The sequence below is a fragment of the Schistosoma mansoni genome, chromosome W, assembly GCF_000237925.1.
Source record: "Schistosoma mansoni strain Puerto Rico chromosome W, complete genome".
In the NCBI taxonomy this organism is placed as follows: domain Eukaryota; kingdom Metazoa; phylum Platyhelminthes; class Trematoda; order Strigeidida; family Schistosomatidae; genus Schistosoma; species Schistosoma mansoni.
The window spans coordinates 8,135,368-8,155,256 of NC_031502.1; the positions used below are offsets into that span (position 1 = coordinate 8,135,368).

Here is a 19,889-nt window from a genome sequence, read left to right on the forward strand (position 1 = left end):
ATATATATATATATATATATATATATATATGATATTACTGAGTTAACTTTAGTACATTTCACGCTTTTTGTAGCGCGATGTCGTAGACAGAGACAACTTATTTATTTTGTTGAAATAAAACAAACACCATTTGAGTGTTTAGACAATAAAATTAATAAGTTCTTGTGATATTGTTTATACAACAGTTATACCGTTCAATGTTTATTTTGTTTGCAAAGGTTTTAAAATACGTGAGATTGAAAAGCTAGGTTGATATTTCTATTGTACACCTGGTTGGTATCTGTTATAATGACAGAAAAAATCGTAAGGATGACTGAACTGTAAATAATGGGAACTTTCCTGTAAAGGTGAATCTTCTAAAGAAAATGAGAGAACAATTGTCCAGCTAATTGAATAAAATCTAGTTTGGTCGTTTTTAAGAGATGATCTATTTTTTCAAACCTACAATTCGTTAACTTTGTTACTAAATTCAATAGTATAGTCGTAATGATAAAAAATTTTTCTTGTTCATACCTTACATTATATTGGCAGTCTGTACCAGTTATGATCTCTACTAAACATGCTTGGCTCAAAAATTGAGTTGAAAGCTTAATATAATATTTAATCCGATGATCTCATTTGGTTATGTACAAGTGACACTATTTTTAGTATTTTCTTTAAATACTGAAAATATTACTACTTTAAAATTTACGTTAAAAAGATTACCCCATGTACTCCTTATAGTCTTAGTTTAAATATTAGTCAATGTTCCTTTTACGGGATACGAATCGGTTCATAAATTTAACTTGCAGTTAAATTTTATTCAATAGGATCTTCTGGTAAATCATTAAGATTCAAACACTATCTACTTGAAACAAAACAACGTTAAGAAAACTTTGATTTTATGGAACAACCTTAATATAATAATGGAGTAAATCCTAACTAGGCATCTGTAATGGTGAAAAATTATTAGGAAAATGGGTTAAAAATGAATAAATTTATTTATTGTATATTAGTTCCTGTGCGAAGACACACAGACCAAGGTTTTCGGTTCGACTCTCGAAGGATTCGAATGAGTAAAAGTGGCCAGTTCAAATCCTGCATGAGCGTTAATAGGGAATACGACAAATGACTTTGAGAGATGAACATTAATTTGGTCTTCACTCATTACTGGTCAAGTATGATAGAATCAAGTTACAAATTCAATTGCGTTAATAATTTTTGAAAAATGAAAAGAGATATGAATGAATTTGTCCACGTTTTCCAGTAAATCACTTGGATTAGCCATTTTTATTTAGCATAATAAGACAATTCTTATATAACATACTTATACGATAGAGTAAATATAAGAGCAAATTAGCTATAGCGAATAAGATTACCCACCTAGTTATGACATTATCTACGAGGACATTATCTTGGCTAATCTAATCACCCAGGTAGATGTGAAATTCGTAAGTAAGTACGATTTTGCGCATACAGCTTAGAACACATTTAACCTTTTTCATCTGTTTACATAAAATTAACAAAAGTAAGAACAGTACACTAACACATAGGTTGGATCTGTTCATTTCAAAGTTCAATTGTAGTGTATATCACTGCGGTATGAAGGAAAATTTAGGTGAATGATTGATATTCCGAACTATATAAACTCCAGTTGTCTTGAGTTCACTTGCGTCAAGTCCATAATATCATTTTGATGCAACTACAGTTATGTTATTGAAGAAATTTGTAAAGAAACTGCTGGTCAGACGAGTGTCGTTACAAAGTGGACGAAAATCAGTTATTACTATAGTGATAAAGTATTTTGACTTTGCACGTAAATTAAGAAAATGATAAGTCGATCAGTTCATTTTTGTTAGTATTATACATATATCATTGTAGCAGGTTAGATAATATTGAATAAAATCTGTAGTTTTTCTATTAAATTTTGTGAAAATCATAATTTTTCCAAATTAATATATCAAGTGATCAGTGTAGTGGAATAGAAGATAATACTTAATAAAATTTGATGACAGTAGCTTAAATGTTAACCACTCAATGTGAGATCTGACAGTCCAAATAAGGATAATGTAGGCTCACTGATGACGAACCATATAATATAACGAAACATATGTGCATTGCTTTTTTGTTCTCAATGTTTGTCTTCATAAGGTCTGCTTGTGATACAAACTATAGAACTAGATGGTAAAAATGCTTTACTGACGTCCTAGGTTGAAGCAATCATAGCACAGACAAATATACTTAAATCACAGAGTACATTTTGAATGGGAATGTTGATTTTGGAGATAATTTTATTCTACAGTATTCACTAGACATAGAGGTGTTTGAAAATGGTGACGAAACTATAATTTATGGACGAGCCGATCAGAAGCGACTGAGCGAAATTCTGGTCACGGCGCCTATTTCAATACCCAATGCTTACACACGATCAGTATACAAAGGATTTCAAGGAGAACGTTGAAGTTGAGCGGTTACGACAGATGGGATTATTGAAAAATTCTTTTATTTGTGACAGCGATATTCAAATGACTGCTGGACATTGTGCAGAATAACGTGACGATTTTGTATTTCGATGTAATCATATGTTGAAGGAAAACGTTTGCTAGAACGGAGACTTCCTTTACTCGACCCTGATGGACATGAAGACAGATTTTGATAATTGTTGTATACTGGGTTGCACTGGCTGCAACTTTAGCGAATGTTACGGCAGTTCAATGGTATGAGTACTGTTGAGATATATGTGCAATGAAGTTTGCATCAGTCGTTTGGGGGAATCAGGAGAATTGTAGAAATCGACAAAACAGTCGTTAGAAAACGCTAATTCAATAGATGAAGTGTTAAAGATTGAGTAAGCAACTCCTCGTTGAGTATACTTGACAGCTCCTTGATATATATGATAGATCATCTCAAAAGGGACATCTCGAGCACGTGAGAAACCGACAGGATACAACGATAAAGCCAGTCAGAAGAAAGTATGTGCAGCCGGGTACTACAGTATACACAAATGACTGAGAAGCATATCGATACCTGTCTAGAGTTGGTTACGTGCATCGTATCGTCGTTCACGAGCGCGATTTTGTAGACTCCACCAAGCCAATAATGCAGAAGCAATGTGGTCGATGCTAAAAGAATTTTTGCGACCTTAACATGGCTCCAGAGGTCGACGGTTATGGAGCCACATGAATGGGTTTTTGTGCCGTATGCATTACGACTTCAAAACTGTAGAGCCTCTTTCTAATCTTGAAATGTTTTTAAACCATGTTAAAGAAATTTATCCACTCTAATTTTCCTGGTTTTGTTTAATATACTCTTACTCAATGCCGACTGACTTGATTAGCTGAAATTTATCAACGTCACTTAAGATTCGTTCTAATGTCGTCTATATAGCATATGATTGTTGACGTTAAATGGAATGGAATGGAAATAAAACATAGGGTGACGAAATGAAGGATTTTTGTGCCGGAAAAGTTGTGGGACAAAGAAATTAATAAAAATGTGTTATAACTTGTGGCCTGTGTGCCCTGTTAATGTATAACGTGATAATACCGTCAGTTAAAGAGCAGTGAATTATCGATCGGACCAATGACACACGAAACCCGTACGAGCAGTCTAGAGTACTTGTCGGTCCTGCTTTCTGCCTAGCCCAGCCAGTTAATTCCAGGACACCAATAACAGCCTTTGCAATATGAATCATTTACGTAAAACATACTGGGTTTATATATCAAACAGACATCGTACCATAAAATAAGAAACAACATTTGTACATGATTTAGCCAAATGTGGCTGTGAATGTGGGAGGCAATAACTAATAGACTAGGGATGGTAAATGGTATAATAATAGTTCATAGGTCAAAATAAAGCTCATAATAAGGGGGACATGAATATGAATAGTTTAGTTAGTTAACAATTATACGATATAAAATATATGCATAGTATTGGTCCATAAACGGATCCCAAAGTTACTATTCACTATTCTTATCGGGACATAACAAAATGGACGGGTCCATTGAGTGTGAGAAATCTTATTGAAGCAAATCACGATGATAATTCTTCAGTGGATTGTAGGAACGCCAGTTACTCAAGCAACTGAAACGAAGGATCTAACGAAAGCCACAAAGGTAAAGTGATACCAATGCTGTAGAGAAATTTGTTCCAAACGCTATGAAATCTAGACCTGTCTTTTGGACACATTAGCAGGACAAATGAAGCTAAGGAAAATATAGCTCATGAGAGAAAGTACAGAAGGAAAAATCGGCAGCTGGTAGGATCCCCAAGCTTATTAGGTCTTCGGTATCTGAGATTGGATTTTACAAAAAGGCCATCTTCAATACGTTCCAAACATAATCGCTTTAAATCAACCGGCTATCATTAAACATGTGAAACCAGGAACAAAGAACTATCATGGGTATTCTTTATCATACTAGATTCCTCACAGATAAATGTATAATCGACGTTCGTTAAGTCCACGTCATTTAGTATTTATACTCAAAAAACAAGGAACCACTACAATTCCCACTACTCAAACTAAAATAACCAAGACTGGTACAAGTGAAGATTTATTAACCGCAAAAAACGACGACGACCTTAGTCGAAAATGCACTTATTTATATACTGATTTGTATACCCATTTGATTATTAATTAGGAAAAAGTTACAGATATCGAATTATAGCAAAATTGCACGTTGCATTTCATGCTGAATATAGTTCACTTTAAGTTATTACAAGAATATTTTATTCTCAATCAACATCAAACTGAAATAAATCAATGTTATACTGAATAAAATAGCACACTAAAAAATAAATATTACATCAAGTAATCATAATATTAAATTAAAAACGGAAGTAATGTTGGACAAGAATCACAATATAATTTTGCCTTTACATCTCGTCATATCAACCTTACAGAGGATTCAGAAGTATAACGACCTGGAATACTATAGGCGAGTTGAGACATTAATATGGAAGACCCCATCTCAGCAAACTTATTAGTCATGCAAACTATTTGAAAATTGTAATTTTTAGGAATTTTATTAATGAATTGTTCTACCATATCGACTACATTCTTACCAGATAAAATAAGCCTTAGTTTCTCAAGATAACTCGGGAGACGCTAAAGGTCGTTATGGTGGCATACATCTTTCGACTCGACGGTCTCCATAAATTTTACACGTTAAGAAAAAAATAGACAGTTTTCGTACTAAAGTCGCTGCAAGCTTTCGTTTTTCTTAATCATAGTATCGAGGAATTTTGAAGCCAGCAAAAATATATTAAGCTTAATAGTCGTCAGATTTATTGAAATGTAACCTAACTAATCAGAAGTATATTCACATGTTTAATTACACATAACTTGTCAAAAGATGGATGCGATAATCAAACGACTAAACATGTTTATATCCATATTTATTAACTGCAAACTATTCACAAAGTCAGCTTATTTGATGGTTAAATTGACAGAGAGTAGGTATAAACTATGTACCTTAAATGAAATCATATCAAGCTACACAGTTAAACTTTGTTACAAACAAATTCTGTAGACATTGTAAACACCTCTTTTAATCAATCTGTTCCTGCCAGTAATTGTCATTCTTTTTTTCATTTGACAAAACAACTCTTCTACCAGTAATAGATTTACATACTTGGTTTTGAACCACACTAAATGTAAGCATTAGTGTTATTACCCGATGGAGTGAGGTTCAAATACGAAAAGTAGTGACTGGAAATCGAAAACCTTGAACACCGAATCATCGCTCTCTCGATTCAAGTACTTAAACTTATAATAGTACTCTTATTTACGGTATAGTTTATATGATTTCTATATTTAGTACTATTGAAATTCAAACCATGTTCTAAAAGAATTTAGACTCTATTTTAGATTATTTACTATGTGGACTCTACCGAAAATCTTCATTCAGGTATGACCAATGAATAATAAGATCTATACAACTCTACAGACTGAGTAAGCAACAATACAGTTTAGCAAGTCTACGGTCATATCATTTTCTGTTTCCATCGGTAACTTCAAATTGACCAATCTAGCTAGTCGTCACTTTAAAGAAAAAAATACTTTTGCCATAAATCGAGACATCACAGAGATGTTCCAGCCTTTGAATAAACTACTGGACAGCTCTAATAGGCTAATTTTAAACATTGGAACTGTATATAACTACCTAAACTGGTAGTATGATGAAAGATTAGCTTTCGATCAGGATTCGAAATCATAAAAAGAACGATACAGGGTCAGCTTACTCCCTCTTAATTAGAAAGTATTGTAAGTGCTGACATACGACAGACTAGTATCTTGGAAATGCTATGACGTCTGCTTTCCGATAACATCTGAACAAATGTATAACCAGTGAACCAATGTTTTCAGCAATAAGAATTATCTGTAAAAAGATGTCGTTCTTGAAATTGAATGTTTCTCAAATGAAAAATCTTTGGTTGAGAAATCACTGTCAAAAAGGACGTCCATATCTACAAAAGCCGTGTAGGAGCTAGTTGATGCAATATTATTATTATTAGCCATAAGTAGAAAACACCAAAAGGAACTAGGAAAGTCTATTTGGTCATAAAATATAAAACAGTAAACCAACATGGAAGTGATCCATCAATAAGATCTTACAAATTATTCAGTAGATAACTAGGTGTGACTCTCAATCTTAAAAGTTTAAGCATTGCCTTAAGTAGAATACTAAATAAGTAAATGAAATTACATGTAATTCCCCACTAACCACTGAGATATTGTATACATATAATGTATAATGACTAATATCAAAATAAATGTAAATTACTAACTGGTATGTATGTGCAACAGTAGTGTAAGTGATTGGAATTAGTCTTAAAACACAAAGATGTTGAAAGTAATTCGATAGTAAAAAAAAGTAAGTACATTAATTTTGAAGAGATCTGGAACCTTGAAGATAAGCAGTCCATCGAGTAGCTGTAGTATTCCACTGAACAGCACGTTTTGGATCTAAATCAATTAAAGTTTGGAGTTGTTTAATGTGCAAAGAATGATAACTCCAACGAGCTCGATTGGGCCCAGTGGATAATTGAAAAAGATTTCTAGTAAATGCAGATCGACTCTGTTTCACCGGTTGATTATTATAGTCCGTTGAAAGATGACGAAGATCATAGAAACTTCCACTACCAGAATCGAATAGTGGGAGTAATTTAGACAAACTTGTCAATCCTGTGTCTAAATAATTTTGAGCTTTCGAAAGATAGGATGAAGTCAAAGGATCTGGAGAGTTCACCAATAACTACAAGAGAGGAAACAGGTCGTGTGAACCAATAAAATGAAAAGCGATTTTGACAGACAGCTAGCTGTAAGTCGTAATCTTGAAATGTAAACTGCACTAACACAAGTATCATAGATTCATAATGTTAAAGTAGAAAGGGATCATTAAACAATGGGGTAATCCATGTTATGCTTAAAAATGTTACACGAATCTATCGTGTTAAACGGTATCTACTAGTTACATTTGACTAGCATTAATTTTAATCATGAGTAAAACTGTTTTTTTTATATGATAAAAGCTTTCGGTTAATCTGTATTAAGATACATAGCTGCAAGATGAGTAATGTTAGTGAAATGACTTTAATCAAGAATACCGTCAAGCTCTGCTTTTATGAATTATACCAACGCACCTTCAGAGACATGTGACAGTGCCAAAGTTCAGGTCTCTTAGATTTCTGAATAGAAATTCAGAGTCAGACATTGTTTTATAGAGCAAGACTAGACCTGAACCCTATCTATAAAACCACAAGAGAACACTTCAATCAGTACAACTTCTAATATTCCAGGATTGTATGCGTGAAAATGGTTATGCACGGCGTAACATTAAGTTATATACTGTTATACAATTATGAAATATCACAAGAATTCAAGTAATTGGTTTTACATAAGATGGAGAAAGGTATAAAGAGCTGTGAAATCTCTTCTATTGTTCAAAGAAACTAGAAATTAAGTCTTCTGAGTTACAAGTCGAATAAACTAAGTATGATTAGTTTTTCGTTCAAATAACAGAAGCACTTATCAAATATTATTCTACTTGTCCCACAAAATAGTGGAATTTTACTGCATAAGATATAAAGTAAACATAAAAAGAGAGTTCCAAAAAAGCAATGAAGTCAGGGACTGAAAATTATTAGAATAACACTTATTTAAAGGCGTAACTGTAGACTAAAAATGAATTTATTTGCGCCATTGTTACAGATTTAGAGTTATGTTACCTCTGACCTATTGATTGAATTCCCAATACTTTAGGCAATGGACTACTGCCACACTTCATAGACTGATGTTATGGTCTAACCATTAAACAAATAATTAAATGCTTCATTATATGGTTTTAATAAAATAAAAATTTTAAGTGTTAGACTTACTTTGACATAATCATATAAACCTACGAGTGAATAAATAAACCCATTTAATATATGAATGGGAGGATTAAACGGATACTCTTCGAACCATACTAGATCAGATTGATTGAAGAAATACGAACGAATACCTCCATGATTTATATTTACACTAAACAAATCTAATGCACGATGACAAGCTTCCAAATATAATGGGTTCCTAGTGTAATTATAAGCTCTAACTAGAAGCGAAATCGCTTGACCTGAAATAAATATATAATTAATTAAGTTTATTAGTCAGCTGAGAGAGAGAGAGAAAATTAACACGATTGTAAATGACCAAATGGACCTCAGGTTGTGATTTAACCGACACAAAATAAATGCATCTGATTCCATGCGATCGTTCCTGAATTGTTTAATTTATTGTCTGTGATTATTGTTTTTCAGCGATTCGGGAACCTCAATCGCGAAATCTGAATCTCCTAACAAAATTAATGGAAGTAGTGACTTCATACAGTGTTATTCTATTTGATTCAGAAATTAACTCTGTTTGCCAAACTAATACAGAACCAATTGTCATACACGGAGATTTAAAAGAGGCTTAAACTGTACAAAACATATCACGGTTGGTGAAGATTCACATCATTGATGGACTTACTCTACCCATTTAAAACTCTGAAAATAAGCCTGATATTATTGACTCACAGTATCCATCGAACCCTCAAAATGTTTCGGATCCCAGTAAACTAGCATAGAACAGACTAATGCACTAAAACAGACGCCATTCGTTAGCCATTTTGATACCTTCTTGTAAAAAGAAGATTAAGTGTATAATATATTTAGTCGGTTTTAATTAGAAGCTTGAATAGTATCTGTCAAACGCACTTTCTGGAGAAGTACAGTTAATTGGTGGTAGCATTCATCCTTGATTTCATCTGGGCTGTCCGCCTCCTTAATTATATCTTCTTACAACATCTCTTGGACCTGTCGCTTTACCTCAGCCTCTAAATGCACAGGGACACGACGTGTTGTAAATACACTTACTCCATTGTTCTTTATCGGGATTTCGTGCTTTACGTTGTCGCAAAATCCGTACGGCTCTCCTTCTCCAGTGAACAGCTTCACATACTTTGTGCACAACTAGGTAATGTTTGGTTTCTTCTTTGAAACGGCTGTTGCCACTCTTACCTCAGCCACCTCGCTACTTTTGTGTATTGGGATGCAATCAAGGATGAATGCTACCACTGTAGTGAATGAGAACACAGGTGAGGACAACCAACTATGTATTTAGCACAACTTACAACGTACCTTGATAAAATACAAAAACCATACTATGATACTCTATTTGCAAATTGTTCTTTAATTGTCTCAGGCTTCATTGTTCCTGGATTTCCACACCAATTGTTTTTTATTTCTGTTCTTCTCAATCTTCGGCTGTCAGATGTTCTATTCCTTACTCACGATAGATACTACTTATGTCGATATAAGTAGCCCGCACCACAACACCAGTTAACTGTTCTTCTCCAGAAAGCGCGTCCGACAGATATTGTAGTACTAGCTGGAGACTTGAATGCACAGGTCAGGCATCTAGGAACAGAAGAGAGTCCTTTAGGCGGCCGACGGGGACTTGTTGGTTGCAGGACAGATAACGGGGACCGACCGTCTAATGCAACTGTGCAGAGACTACAACCTGTTTCTGGTTAGCACTAACTTCCGGCACAGTCATCGCCGGTGTGCCACCTGGCGTCCTCCCCTTCTGCATCTCAAGCCTGGACTCAGAGTGATCACATCGCGACCAGCTACCGCTGGCGTGGTTGTGTACAGTCTGCCACTCCTTTTGGAGTAACTATCTGGACTCTGATCATGCCTTGGTCTGCGCCAATCTTACCTTGCTTTTCAGTGGCCGACAAATTGACCGTTACCAACGGATTGATGTAAGTAAATTGGTTGCAATTTCTGTTGCCACTAAGTATCGAACCGAGCTAGCTTCCAGGCTAGCTACCATCCCACCGAAAAGTATAGATGAGCATTGGTTGCATCTTCACGACGCCATGAAAATGGCGAGTAAAGCCGCTTGCGGCTTCGCGAAACGTCTCGCTTACAAGCACTGGGTTTCTTCTGGCTCCTTACAACTGATGGAAGCCCGTCGGTCTTCTCCGGGTGACCGTGAGTTTGACCACAAACGAAGGCTGTTACGTAGTGAAATCGGGCAAAGCTTGCGTAAGGACCGAGAAGCCTGGTGGTCGGAGCGTGCTAATGAAATGGAAGCAGCAGCTGCATCTAGTAACTGCCGGAAGCTCTTCCAACTCATCCGAGCCACTGGCAGCAAGAAGTCTGGTGTGAGTGAAACAATCTACGAGGACGACGGGATGCCAATCACTAACAGCTCTCGACGTCTTGGACGATGGGCGGAATTTTTCGAAGGGCAGTTCGACTGGCCTGCTGCTCCGGTAACATCAACCAGTTTGTCTCGCCCCCCATGGCCGGTGACAACTGATCCACCAAACGAGGCGGAAGTCCGCAAGGAACTCCAACTCTTAAAACGGTACAAATCACCGGGCCCAGATGACTTACCTCCGGCTCTTTTTAAAGATGGTGGTGACTTTCTGGCTAAGGAACCGACTGTGTTGTTTGCAAAGGTTTGGGAGCTAGAAAGTGTTCCAACATCATGGAATGAGTCAATAGTCGTCCCTATCTTTTTAAAGAGTTCACGTCGTTCCTGTAACAACTATCGGGGGATAAGTCTACTTCCGATTGCGTCCAAAATATTGGCTTCTGTCATTCTTCGTAGGTTGTTTAAAACCCGCGAACGATTGACTCGCGAGGAGCAGGCTGGTTTTCGTTCTGGTCGAGGATGCATTGATCACATCTTCACCCTCCGCCAAATGTTAGAACACCGTCATACTTATCACAGGCCAACAATCGTAATGTTTCTTGATATCAGGTCTGCCTTCGATTCGTTGGACAGGACTGTTCTCTGGGATTGTCTATTGAAGAACGGTGTACCTGAAAAGTTTATTAACATCTTAAGGGCTCCATATACAAACACCTCAGGCAGAGTGAGCACATACAACCACCTCTCTCGATTGTTCCATTCAAGCAGTGGGATTAGACAGGGTTGCCCAATCTCATCATTCCTCTCCAACTTTGCCATCGATGACATTCTGGAAACAGCTCTGACGGATGTAAGTAACGGCGGTGTGGATCTGTTGCCTGGAGTATGTGGATGATATTGTCTTACTGTGCGATAATGCTCAAGCCATGCAATCCGCACTTAACCAGTTGGCAATCAGTGTCCGCAGGTACGGTATGTGCTTTGCACCTTCGAAGTGCAAAGTACTCTTGCAAGACTGGCAGGATTCTATTCCTGTACTCACCTTGGGTGGTGAGCAGATTGAAGTAGTCGAGAAGTTCGTGTATCTAGGTAGCTACATAAGTGCTGATGGTGGCGTGGGTGGTGAGATAAATCCACGTATAGTGAAAGCCAAGCGACTAATGCCAATCTGGGCCATCTCTTGCGCCTTCGTGATGTTAGTCTGGCTGTAAAAGGTCGGATCTACAACGCGTTGGTGAGAGCAGTTTTGCTCTATGCTTGTGAAACCTGGCCTCTCCGAGTTGAGGATGTTATACAATTGTCTGTGTTCGATCATCGTTGTCTCCGAAGGATTGCTAACATCCAGTGGCAACACAATGTTAGTAATGCAGAGGTTCGGCACCGAGTGTTCGGGCGCAGAGACGATAATCCAATTGGTGTCACCATCTTGAAACACCGACTTCGGTGGCTTGGATATGTTGTACAAATGTCGTCCCAGAGAATTCCACGTCGTGCATTATTTGCCGACTCTGGGACTGGTTGGAAAAAGCGGGGAGGTGGTCAGTGTATGACATGGTGTCGCGGTACGAAAGAAAGCTGCAAAGGGCTGGAATCTGTTGGTCCTTCACGACTCCCTGGTTGGGGTCAAAGAGGTGGTGCACCACAGTGGCTAGAGACGTTATCAGATGTGACTCAGAATAGAAGCTGTAGCGATCCTGCTGTAACCTTCTTTTGCTTTCTTCATAAAAAGTGGATGTAACTTTCTCAACTGAAAGAGTTCTTCTGGTCGTACATTTCTGTTTCCCTTATCATTATTCTTATTATTACACTAACACACACTAATCTGTGGTTGTTATTGTTCTTCTCTTTTTATACGCATCTTACCTTCTTTTCCTCCTCCTATTCTCATAGTTTTGTGTGGCGCATATATATCTGGTGTCCCCTTGTGCCAATATTTATGTGTTCAAATAAATAAAAATAAATAGTCCTAATTCCTTTTCATGAAATGGATCGAACATGTATGACTTGGATACGTACAAAACGCGCACTAAACAACTTTAGCAGCTTTGTCAAATATATTTTGTGTCATTATTATTGTTAATATCCCTGCAAGTGATTAAAAGTTTAAGCATTAACCAATGAATATCCACTTTACTGACAACAGTATACTGTATTTAGGGGCTTTCTTCTTCTAAAACTATGTATTTATCACATCCTACAAGTGAACATTAATAATAAATTAGCCCTAGCAATGAATTATATGTAGGCTTCTTACATGATTCACTCTCCCAAGAAAATATCTATTAGCCATTGACAAAAGCACAATACAATAGATTTAGTACTACAATTAATATCCCAGCTCCATTCGTTGAAAAATTATCGTTGAAGCCGTAATGACAAAATGATTTTAAATATACTAGAGACAATCATTTTACGATAGTATAATTCCGTTAGAACCATACAACAGAAAGTAATTGAAGGTATTACACTATTGGTTAAAATATTGAAAAAAAATAACAATTTAGAATTACCTTGACCCATAGCGGAATACCATCCAGGTTTTAGAGCTTTTCTACCATTCAATGAACGTCGAACATTAACAGACCAACCACCAGACTTTTTATCTTGATGCTTAATAAACCAATCAGCAGCAGACATAAAACGTATTTCATGAAATAATTTTTCTGCCGATTTTATTTTATTTACAGTTGGAAATATTAATCGTAAATTAGTTAATTTACCAAGGTATAACTTTTCTATCGTGATATCATTGTTATATTGAGCATTAATATAGAAATTTATCTTTAATACTTGTACATGACTGGAAATAGAAAAGACATGGATCAAATGACAAAAAACAGTTGAAATAAACACATTTATGGATAAATTATGTCATATACTGCTGGAATTAAAGCTTAAATTCAATATCATAAGTCAGGTCACGAAATGACTACAAATAATCAATGAAAGCCAGGAAGCATTAGATAGCTATTTTATCCAAGGATAGGACTCCTCAGAAAAGTGTGTCCACACAAATGTACCGGATTAAATTCTAAACACTTTTTTTCTATTTAAGATTGTACAGCCTCGGTAATATCATTAACCAACAAAAGATCTGTTTTCATGCTGTGCTATAACATTCATATGTATTCAACCTACAAATAAGCGAACGTTTAAGCAATGTTAATTCTTCTGTATTGTTATCTTTGATTATTATTCTACCTCCTACATATTAACTCAATTTATTCAAAAAGTTTCTGATATAAATTACCTAACCTCGTTTCCTTTTAATGAATAATACTATGGTCATGGGTTGTAAGCAGCTGAAAAAAATCCACAAAATAAATGAATTCATGTTATTTGTTCTTTCATTATGCAATTGCTAGTAGGACATTGTAATAAAGCATGATCCATGCAGATTATGTTGGACCATGCTGATTGAACTATTTCAAGCCAATCAGAGCTGTCAGATAAACTGAGACTACAGAATTTTGTGTAAAATTGCAGGTATTCTAACATTTTTCTTACTAAAAAAATCATTCTAATTCAACTTGGTTTGTTTTGAAATATAATTACGTTCCTGTCCAAGCTGCGTTCTGATTTTGGGGACTAGTCGAGTGAGGTAAAATGTCTAAAGGATACTAAACAATAAGAGTAACTGGGTCAGATAGTGGAAGACTTGGCAACAATAGTTTTACTGGTTACGAAGTGAAATCATCCAGAATATAATTAAGAATCCAGTGGTAAGTGTCGAGAAATAAACTATCTGTTTGTATTGTCAAAATCCAAGCCAATTTTCAAGTGACAAAACAGATGTACAAACTAATCTTTCAGTGTAGGGAAATACAAGGTCCATTTATAAGGAGCCTTTATGAAAATTAAAAAGCATGTCCTGGATGTAAAACGATTTAAATCGAGCGAACAGTAAATTCATATATTTCTAGCAGTCAAAACATTATGCTTCCAACTATAAAATACTTGGTTCGAGCTCGAACACTAATTTACTTCCATTTGGGCAGTAAGCTAGCATCATTAGCCTTCACATAAAACGTAGGCCCCAGACCCGAACGCAAAAACTCTCATTAAGTCGTCTTTTAGAAATATCGACCTTCAAAATATATTAAATGTCTATATTATATTGTTTGGATAGAGGGTGTCGATAAATTCCGAACGATGCAAATAAACAATAATGAAACTCAGTATGTACACGTTTATTCACAAAGCAGTGATATACGCCTACAATGTAGGAGACGATGATAATACTTAACCGCCTAGGCGTGTATCTATGGGACAGAATTGATACTCGTGTTCCAAAGATTGAAGATCAAATGTTTATTGTTATGTTTGAGCTAGTACTGCCTATATTTGCAGATATAAGTAGTAATGAGTATCAGTAGGAAGTAGAATGTCTGCGAGCAGACGGTTTAGAAGATTGAAGTGAAGAAAATAGAGAAGGGAACTGTAATCAATCAAGATAAAAACAGGAATGAAGGAACGATGAAACTTGTTAGAGACAATGCAAAGATATGCAAATGATGTATTTAATGTATGGTTTTCATAATTTACGAAGACACTCTGTAATTTTGCATTAAACAATACATTGGTCTTCCTCACCTGAGTATTCGTTCACTACATTATGACTGTGGAGCGTCTAACTGGTTTGTAGTTGACATTTAAAAACCAGAATCCGACGGCATATAATTAAAACACAAGGGCTGGTGATTTGGAATTATTTGACCCCGAAAAAAAAATAAAAATTTAACGTCATTTCACCCTTTTCAGTTTGGAGCACTCATGCATAACCACTAGTGCTCAGAGGGACGGTGTGGAGTTTAAACACAAATACACAAAATTTGTATGAGTGATTGGTCACAGAATAGTGACTAATATCATATTTGTTTAGTCTTTAAATGTTAACAGAATTTTATTGATTATGTTGCAATGTGGTCATCAGTCTGAGTGGATCGATATTTCTTGCGACATGTAATGGTGTTAGGTGATGATTTATCAGTTTCATGAAGATTGTAAGTAAACCAACTAGCGCGAAACCTGGGTCCAGGGTTTTTTATTGATTACCTCCAAACATTTAACACTTTTAACCTGTAATTAGCAAAAACGTAACGAGTTGTGTTGTCTGTGAATTCGTAAATTTAATAGTTATTCAGTTAACAGCCATTTGGGGAGGAAATTTGTAAGGTTATATGGTAATAAAAGTAAACCGAGTCGACATAATATATATATTCTTAGAAACATTGAACATGATAACAAAAGATCGTGACATCTATATTATTTCAAAGTAAACAATCACAATTTTTTAAGTAGTCCCAACACGAACCACAGAATGATCGCCTATACCAAAAAGTCGGAATACTTACGATAGATTTTTAGCATCGTTAACAGTATTGGATAATTTCATAATACTTAAACCAGCATATTCCGATGACTTTCGATGTGGGTAGAATACTTTCATTAAATCAGTGTAAAGATCACGTGCTACCTTAATACTATCAACAAATCCATACATCTTGGCTTGTCTTTCACATTCAGGCATCCAATATGTGACTTTATTATTATGAATGATAGTAGCATAGGTTTGCTGAAAGACAGAAAAGTTAGTACACAGTGAAATAAATTATTATGTAATTAATATTTGAGTTGATCAAGTCAACAGTAAAACAGTTACTAGATGTTATGACCCGCATCTAGCTACGCGAATCGAATCTTAACGAAACAGTAAACACAAGAGTAAATGCAAAACAATATTTTTCAATAGGACTTTTACTATACCCCTAATAACTCTTGAACCCACCCTCAAACTATTGAGAGAAAATATATTCTTTGATAAAACTGATGATGATATACAGAAAAGTGTGTGAATATTTATACACTTTTTCGGTGTTTTGGGGAATAAGCTATTCAGGATGCGAACTACATGGAGCTTGATTCCACGGTAAGTACGCGGTTCATAAACTTAAAAGGCTTAAGTTTAGAAAATCGTTTTTGCCTCATTTTGGTAACCAGTTGGAAACGTTGGATGAAATAGATCGAAATCGGTGCAAATGTATTTGCCCTTTGTCTTCTTTAGATATTGAGTTCCAGTATTCCATCACATGTACCTTTACACTCTATCTTACAGAACCACATTCTCGATCTTTAGCCTTTTGAGTTATCATAGGCACTACGATTGCCTTGATTCCTCTGCTGCTTAGCCAGTTAACTTTATCTTGTTGCGTTGACCTGACATGGTGAATTAGGCTAACTCATTTCTGTGCTCAGCTCCAAAGTGATCATGAATAAATGACCATAAATATACGATATTCTTTATTACAATGTATTGTGTGATTTCTGTTGTTATTTACTCACAAAATAATAGTTCACTTCATGAGTGTCAGACAGATACTAAAGAATAAGGAGATCGAGGAAATCTCACGTTATAAACAATTGAAAATTATTTGTCGCACAAAAATATTAAGCCTATTTTCAACACTGACATATTCATTACAATTATTACTGTTGTTTATTAATTTACAATATAAATAAATACCGAACTGACATGTCTAATTGGAGATGATGAACAATTGTATACAACTAGACTTTTTGTAGGGTAATTCTTGGATCTTCCAACTGGAGGATACCATAAAAGTGATAATTCAATATAGCTTCCATATGTCCACTGACGACCAATCATAATGAGATAATCCCATTCTTGAAGCTTTGGGATTATTGACAATGCTTGACCATAGGAGTTTAGTTTACCAACTATAGCAGAATAAATTGGACAAATGCATCACTATCATAACCACAGAATTCATGCATGAACCAATAAGCTATATTTCATACAGAGTGTAAAAGGGACTGAAATTATAATAATGTGAATATATTTATTTTTAAGTGTAGTCACCCCGCTCCGTACGAAAACTATCAGCCTCATAGACAAGTTAAGTTCAGGGAATTTCGGGCTATATTTCATGTTTTCAGAAATAATAAGAAATTATATATATATATATATATATATATATATATATATATATATATATAGTGCTTTAATTTTTATCATGACTTAATTTAAAACCAGACTTCTTTATAGATATGCTCATAGTGTATTCGAATGAATAAAATTGGAGAGTGATAGCATTCGAAGAATGAACAAGAAATAAATAAACAATAAGAATTCTCATCTAAATTTGGACGAATAGTTTCACAGTAATTGGGCATCCAGTTAATGTAAGAACATCAGAGAAAAAAATTATATTTGTCTACTTATCTTCATTCTATGAATGCCATGGAATGATTGATTCATATAATCTATGAAATTATCTGATTTCTTCAACCAGAAGCGATATATATTTATTAAACTTTTTCTAGAATCAGAACACATACATAAAACTGTTGTCTTAACACAATTTTTTCCACTTTTTATACGCAATACAACAAATCTCATGAAAATAACAGGAGATTGCACACGCTAATTTCGGACGAAGAGTTCAAGTTTAAACTGCTGAATTTCTAAACCCTCTACATTGCACAAATTTTGATTCTTGTTAAGTTTGATTTTACTCGCCTTACTATATAGATTGTTTTCATGGAGGATTCTGGTGGGGTTGAGATAGTCTGGTATTAAGCTGCTGGCCGTTTGGGATTCTCCTTTTACAATCTACGCTTTGTAATGTTCTGATGTGTCAAGAAAGCATAGACAAAATCTTCAAGCCAGAAATATGCACACGAAAACAGCACATACAATCTCTCATTCTTCGATTGCTCTTTAGTTTGTCAATTTTTTTTGCATAGTATTCAGTTATTAATACCCTGTTCCAACTTTTTTTAATTATTATTAAGGAATTATTATCACCTTCACATTTATCATTTCTGTCAAGTGGACAGTTATAGCCCAAATTTTCGAATAAAATCCTTTGAGATAGTTATTTATATGTAAGACTTTAGTGATGGACTTACGTCTATATTCGTATAATACTGTACTATGAACATCTACAAAGTAATTCTAAAGTATCTGTCTTCGTTTATTCCGTAACGTGTCCACTGTTAAAAAGACTTCATTGAAAATTCAACTCCGTACGAAATCGGGTATAAGACCAAATTAGGTAATAACAATTGTTCACTTACTTTGTGTTTCCCAGTTGATAAAATCACTGATTTGTGATGAAAATGGTCACTAAATCAGAAAAAGCACGTCGTTTTTGATACCTCATAACACTAGATTCCTACTATACACAAACAGATTATTTTTTTATGCTTTAGGACTTTGCGACTTGATGAACACATTTTGGATTGTTAAAATAAATCGATAGAATGCTGACCAAGAGATATGTGACCAAGTGATGACTGCTCGCGAAACAGGATTATTGACGCAAACTCTCGAATAAACTGATATTAAAGACAAGACCATTGATCAGGAGAATAGGTCTTACATATGATAAAAACCGGTCAACAGAAAAATAGTAATATTAAATGTCATAAGCCATTTGAAAACAAAATTTTGTAGGTCACTCAAATGTCAAGAGAATTAAGACCGCGTTATTAGACTAAATTTTTGTCCCACACGTCAATCCCATGAAAAAGGATTTCTTTGAAGTGTATAGTTAAAATTTAATAATTTTAATTAAATGATTACCATACCTGATAATATAAGTTTGTCATTCCATTTATGTATAAACTCTCTATCAGTCCAACGATGAATTATATTATCACTGGGAACAATAAGATCTAACTCCATATTTTTGTTGTCTAACGACAAAACATTTTCAGATTTTTCAAATTTTGCTCGATCAGATGATATTACTAATTTACTGAAATGATTCAAACCAAATTGTGCTATTTGAATTGGATACGGATAACCGCGAGAATCCCATTGTTGACTGATTGGTACTCCTATTATGTATGCATTGTTTGGATGGAGAGAAAACAGTGTCATTTAGAAATGGTCCAATGCATCAATTATACAAACAAACAGGAACCAAAATGTGCTCGCATGCTGTAATACGATAACTCCGCCTGTATCTCTTCTAGAGTTACTGCCGCTCCCAAGCCCAGGTAAAGGAGGAGGGTTGGACATGGGGTCGGTAACCCCATCTCGTAGAAAAAAATATTGCTAAAAACGCCAATCAGAATAAACAAATTAAACTACTTAAACTCTGCCCTCCGAGTTGAAGGAAGAATTATGACGCCTCAGGATGAAAGCCGAGATTCTGCGGAAGTCACAAGGCCGAATGCCCTTCTAACAACC

The 19,889-nt window shown here is 35.2% G+C and overlaps 1 protein-coding gene across 1 annotated transcript in view; it reads right to left on the bottom strand.

Moving 5' to 3' along the window:
* Positions 1 to 6,866: 6,866 nt before the first annotated feature.
* Smp_126320 (hypothetical protein) overlaps positions 6,867 to 19,889 on the bottom strand; it is a gene marked incomplete at both ends in the record, with an annotated part of 14,353 nt that continues 1,330 nt past the window's right edge. Inside the window, 6 exons of the mRNA XM_018800111.1 lie at positions 6,867 to 7,238; positions 8,362 to 8,597; positions 13,180 to 13,469; positions 16,024 to 16,244; positions 17,202 to 17,407; positions 19,283 to 19,534. Coding sequence (XP_018653957.1) covers positions 6,867 to 7,238; positions 8,362 to 8,597; positions 13,180 to 13,469; positions 16,024 to 16,244; positions 17,202 to 17,407; positions 19,283 to 19,534 — 1,577 coding nt within the window. The remainder of the gene's footprint in view (positions 7,239 to 8,361; positions 8,598 to 13,179; positions 13,470 to 16,023; positions 16,245 to 17,201; positions 17,408 to 19,282; positions 19,535 to 19,889) is intronic.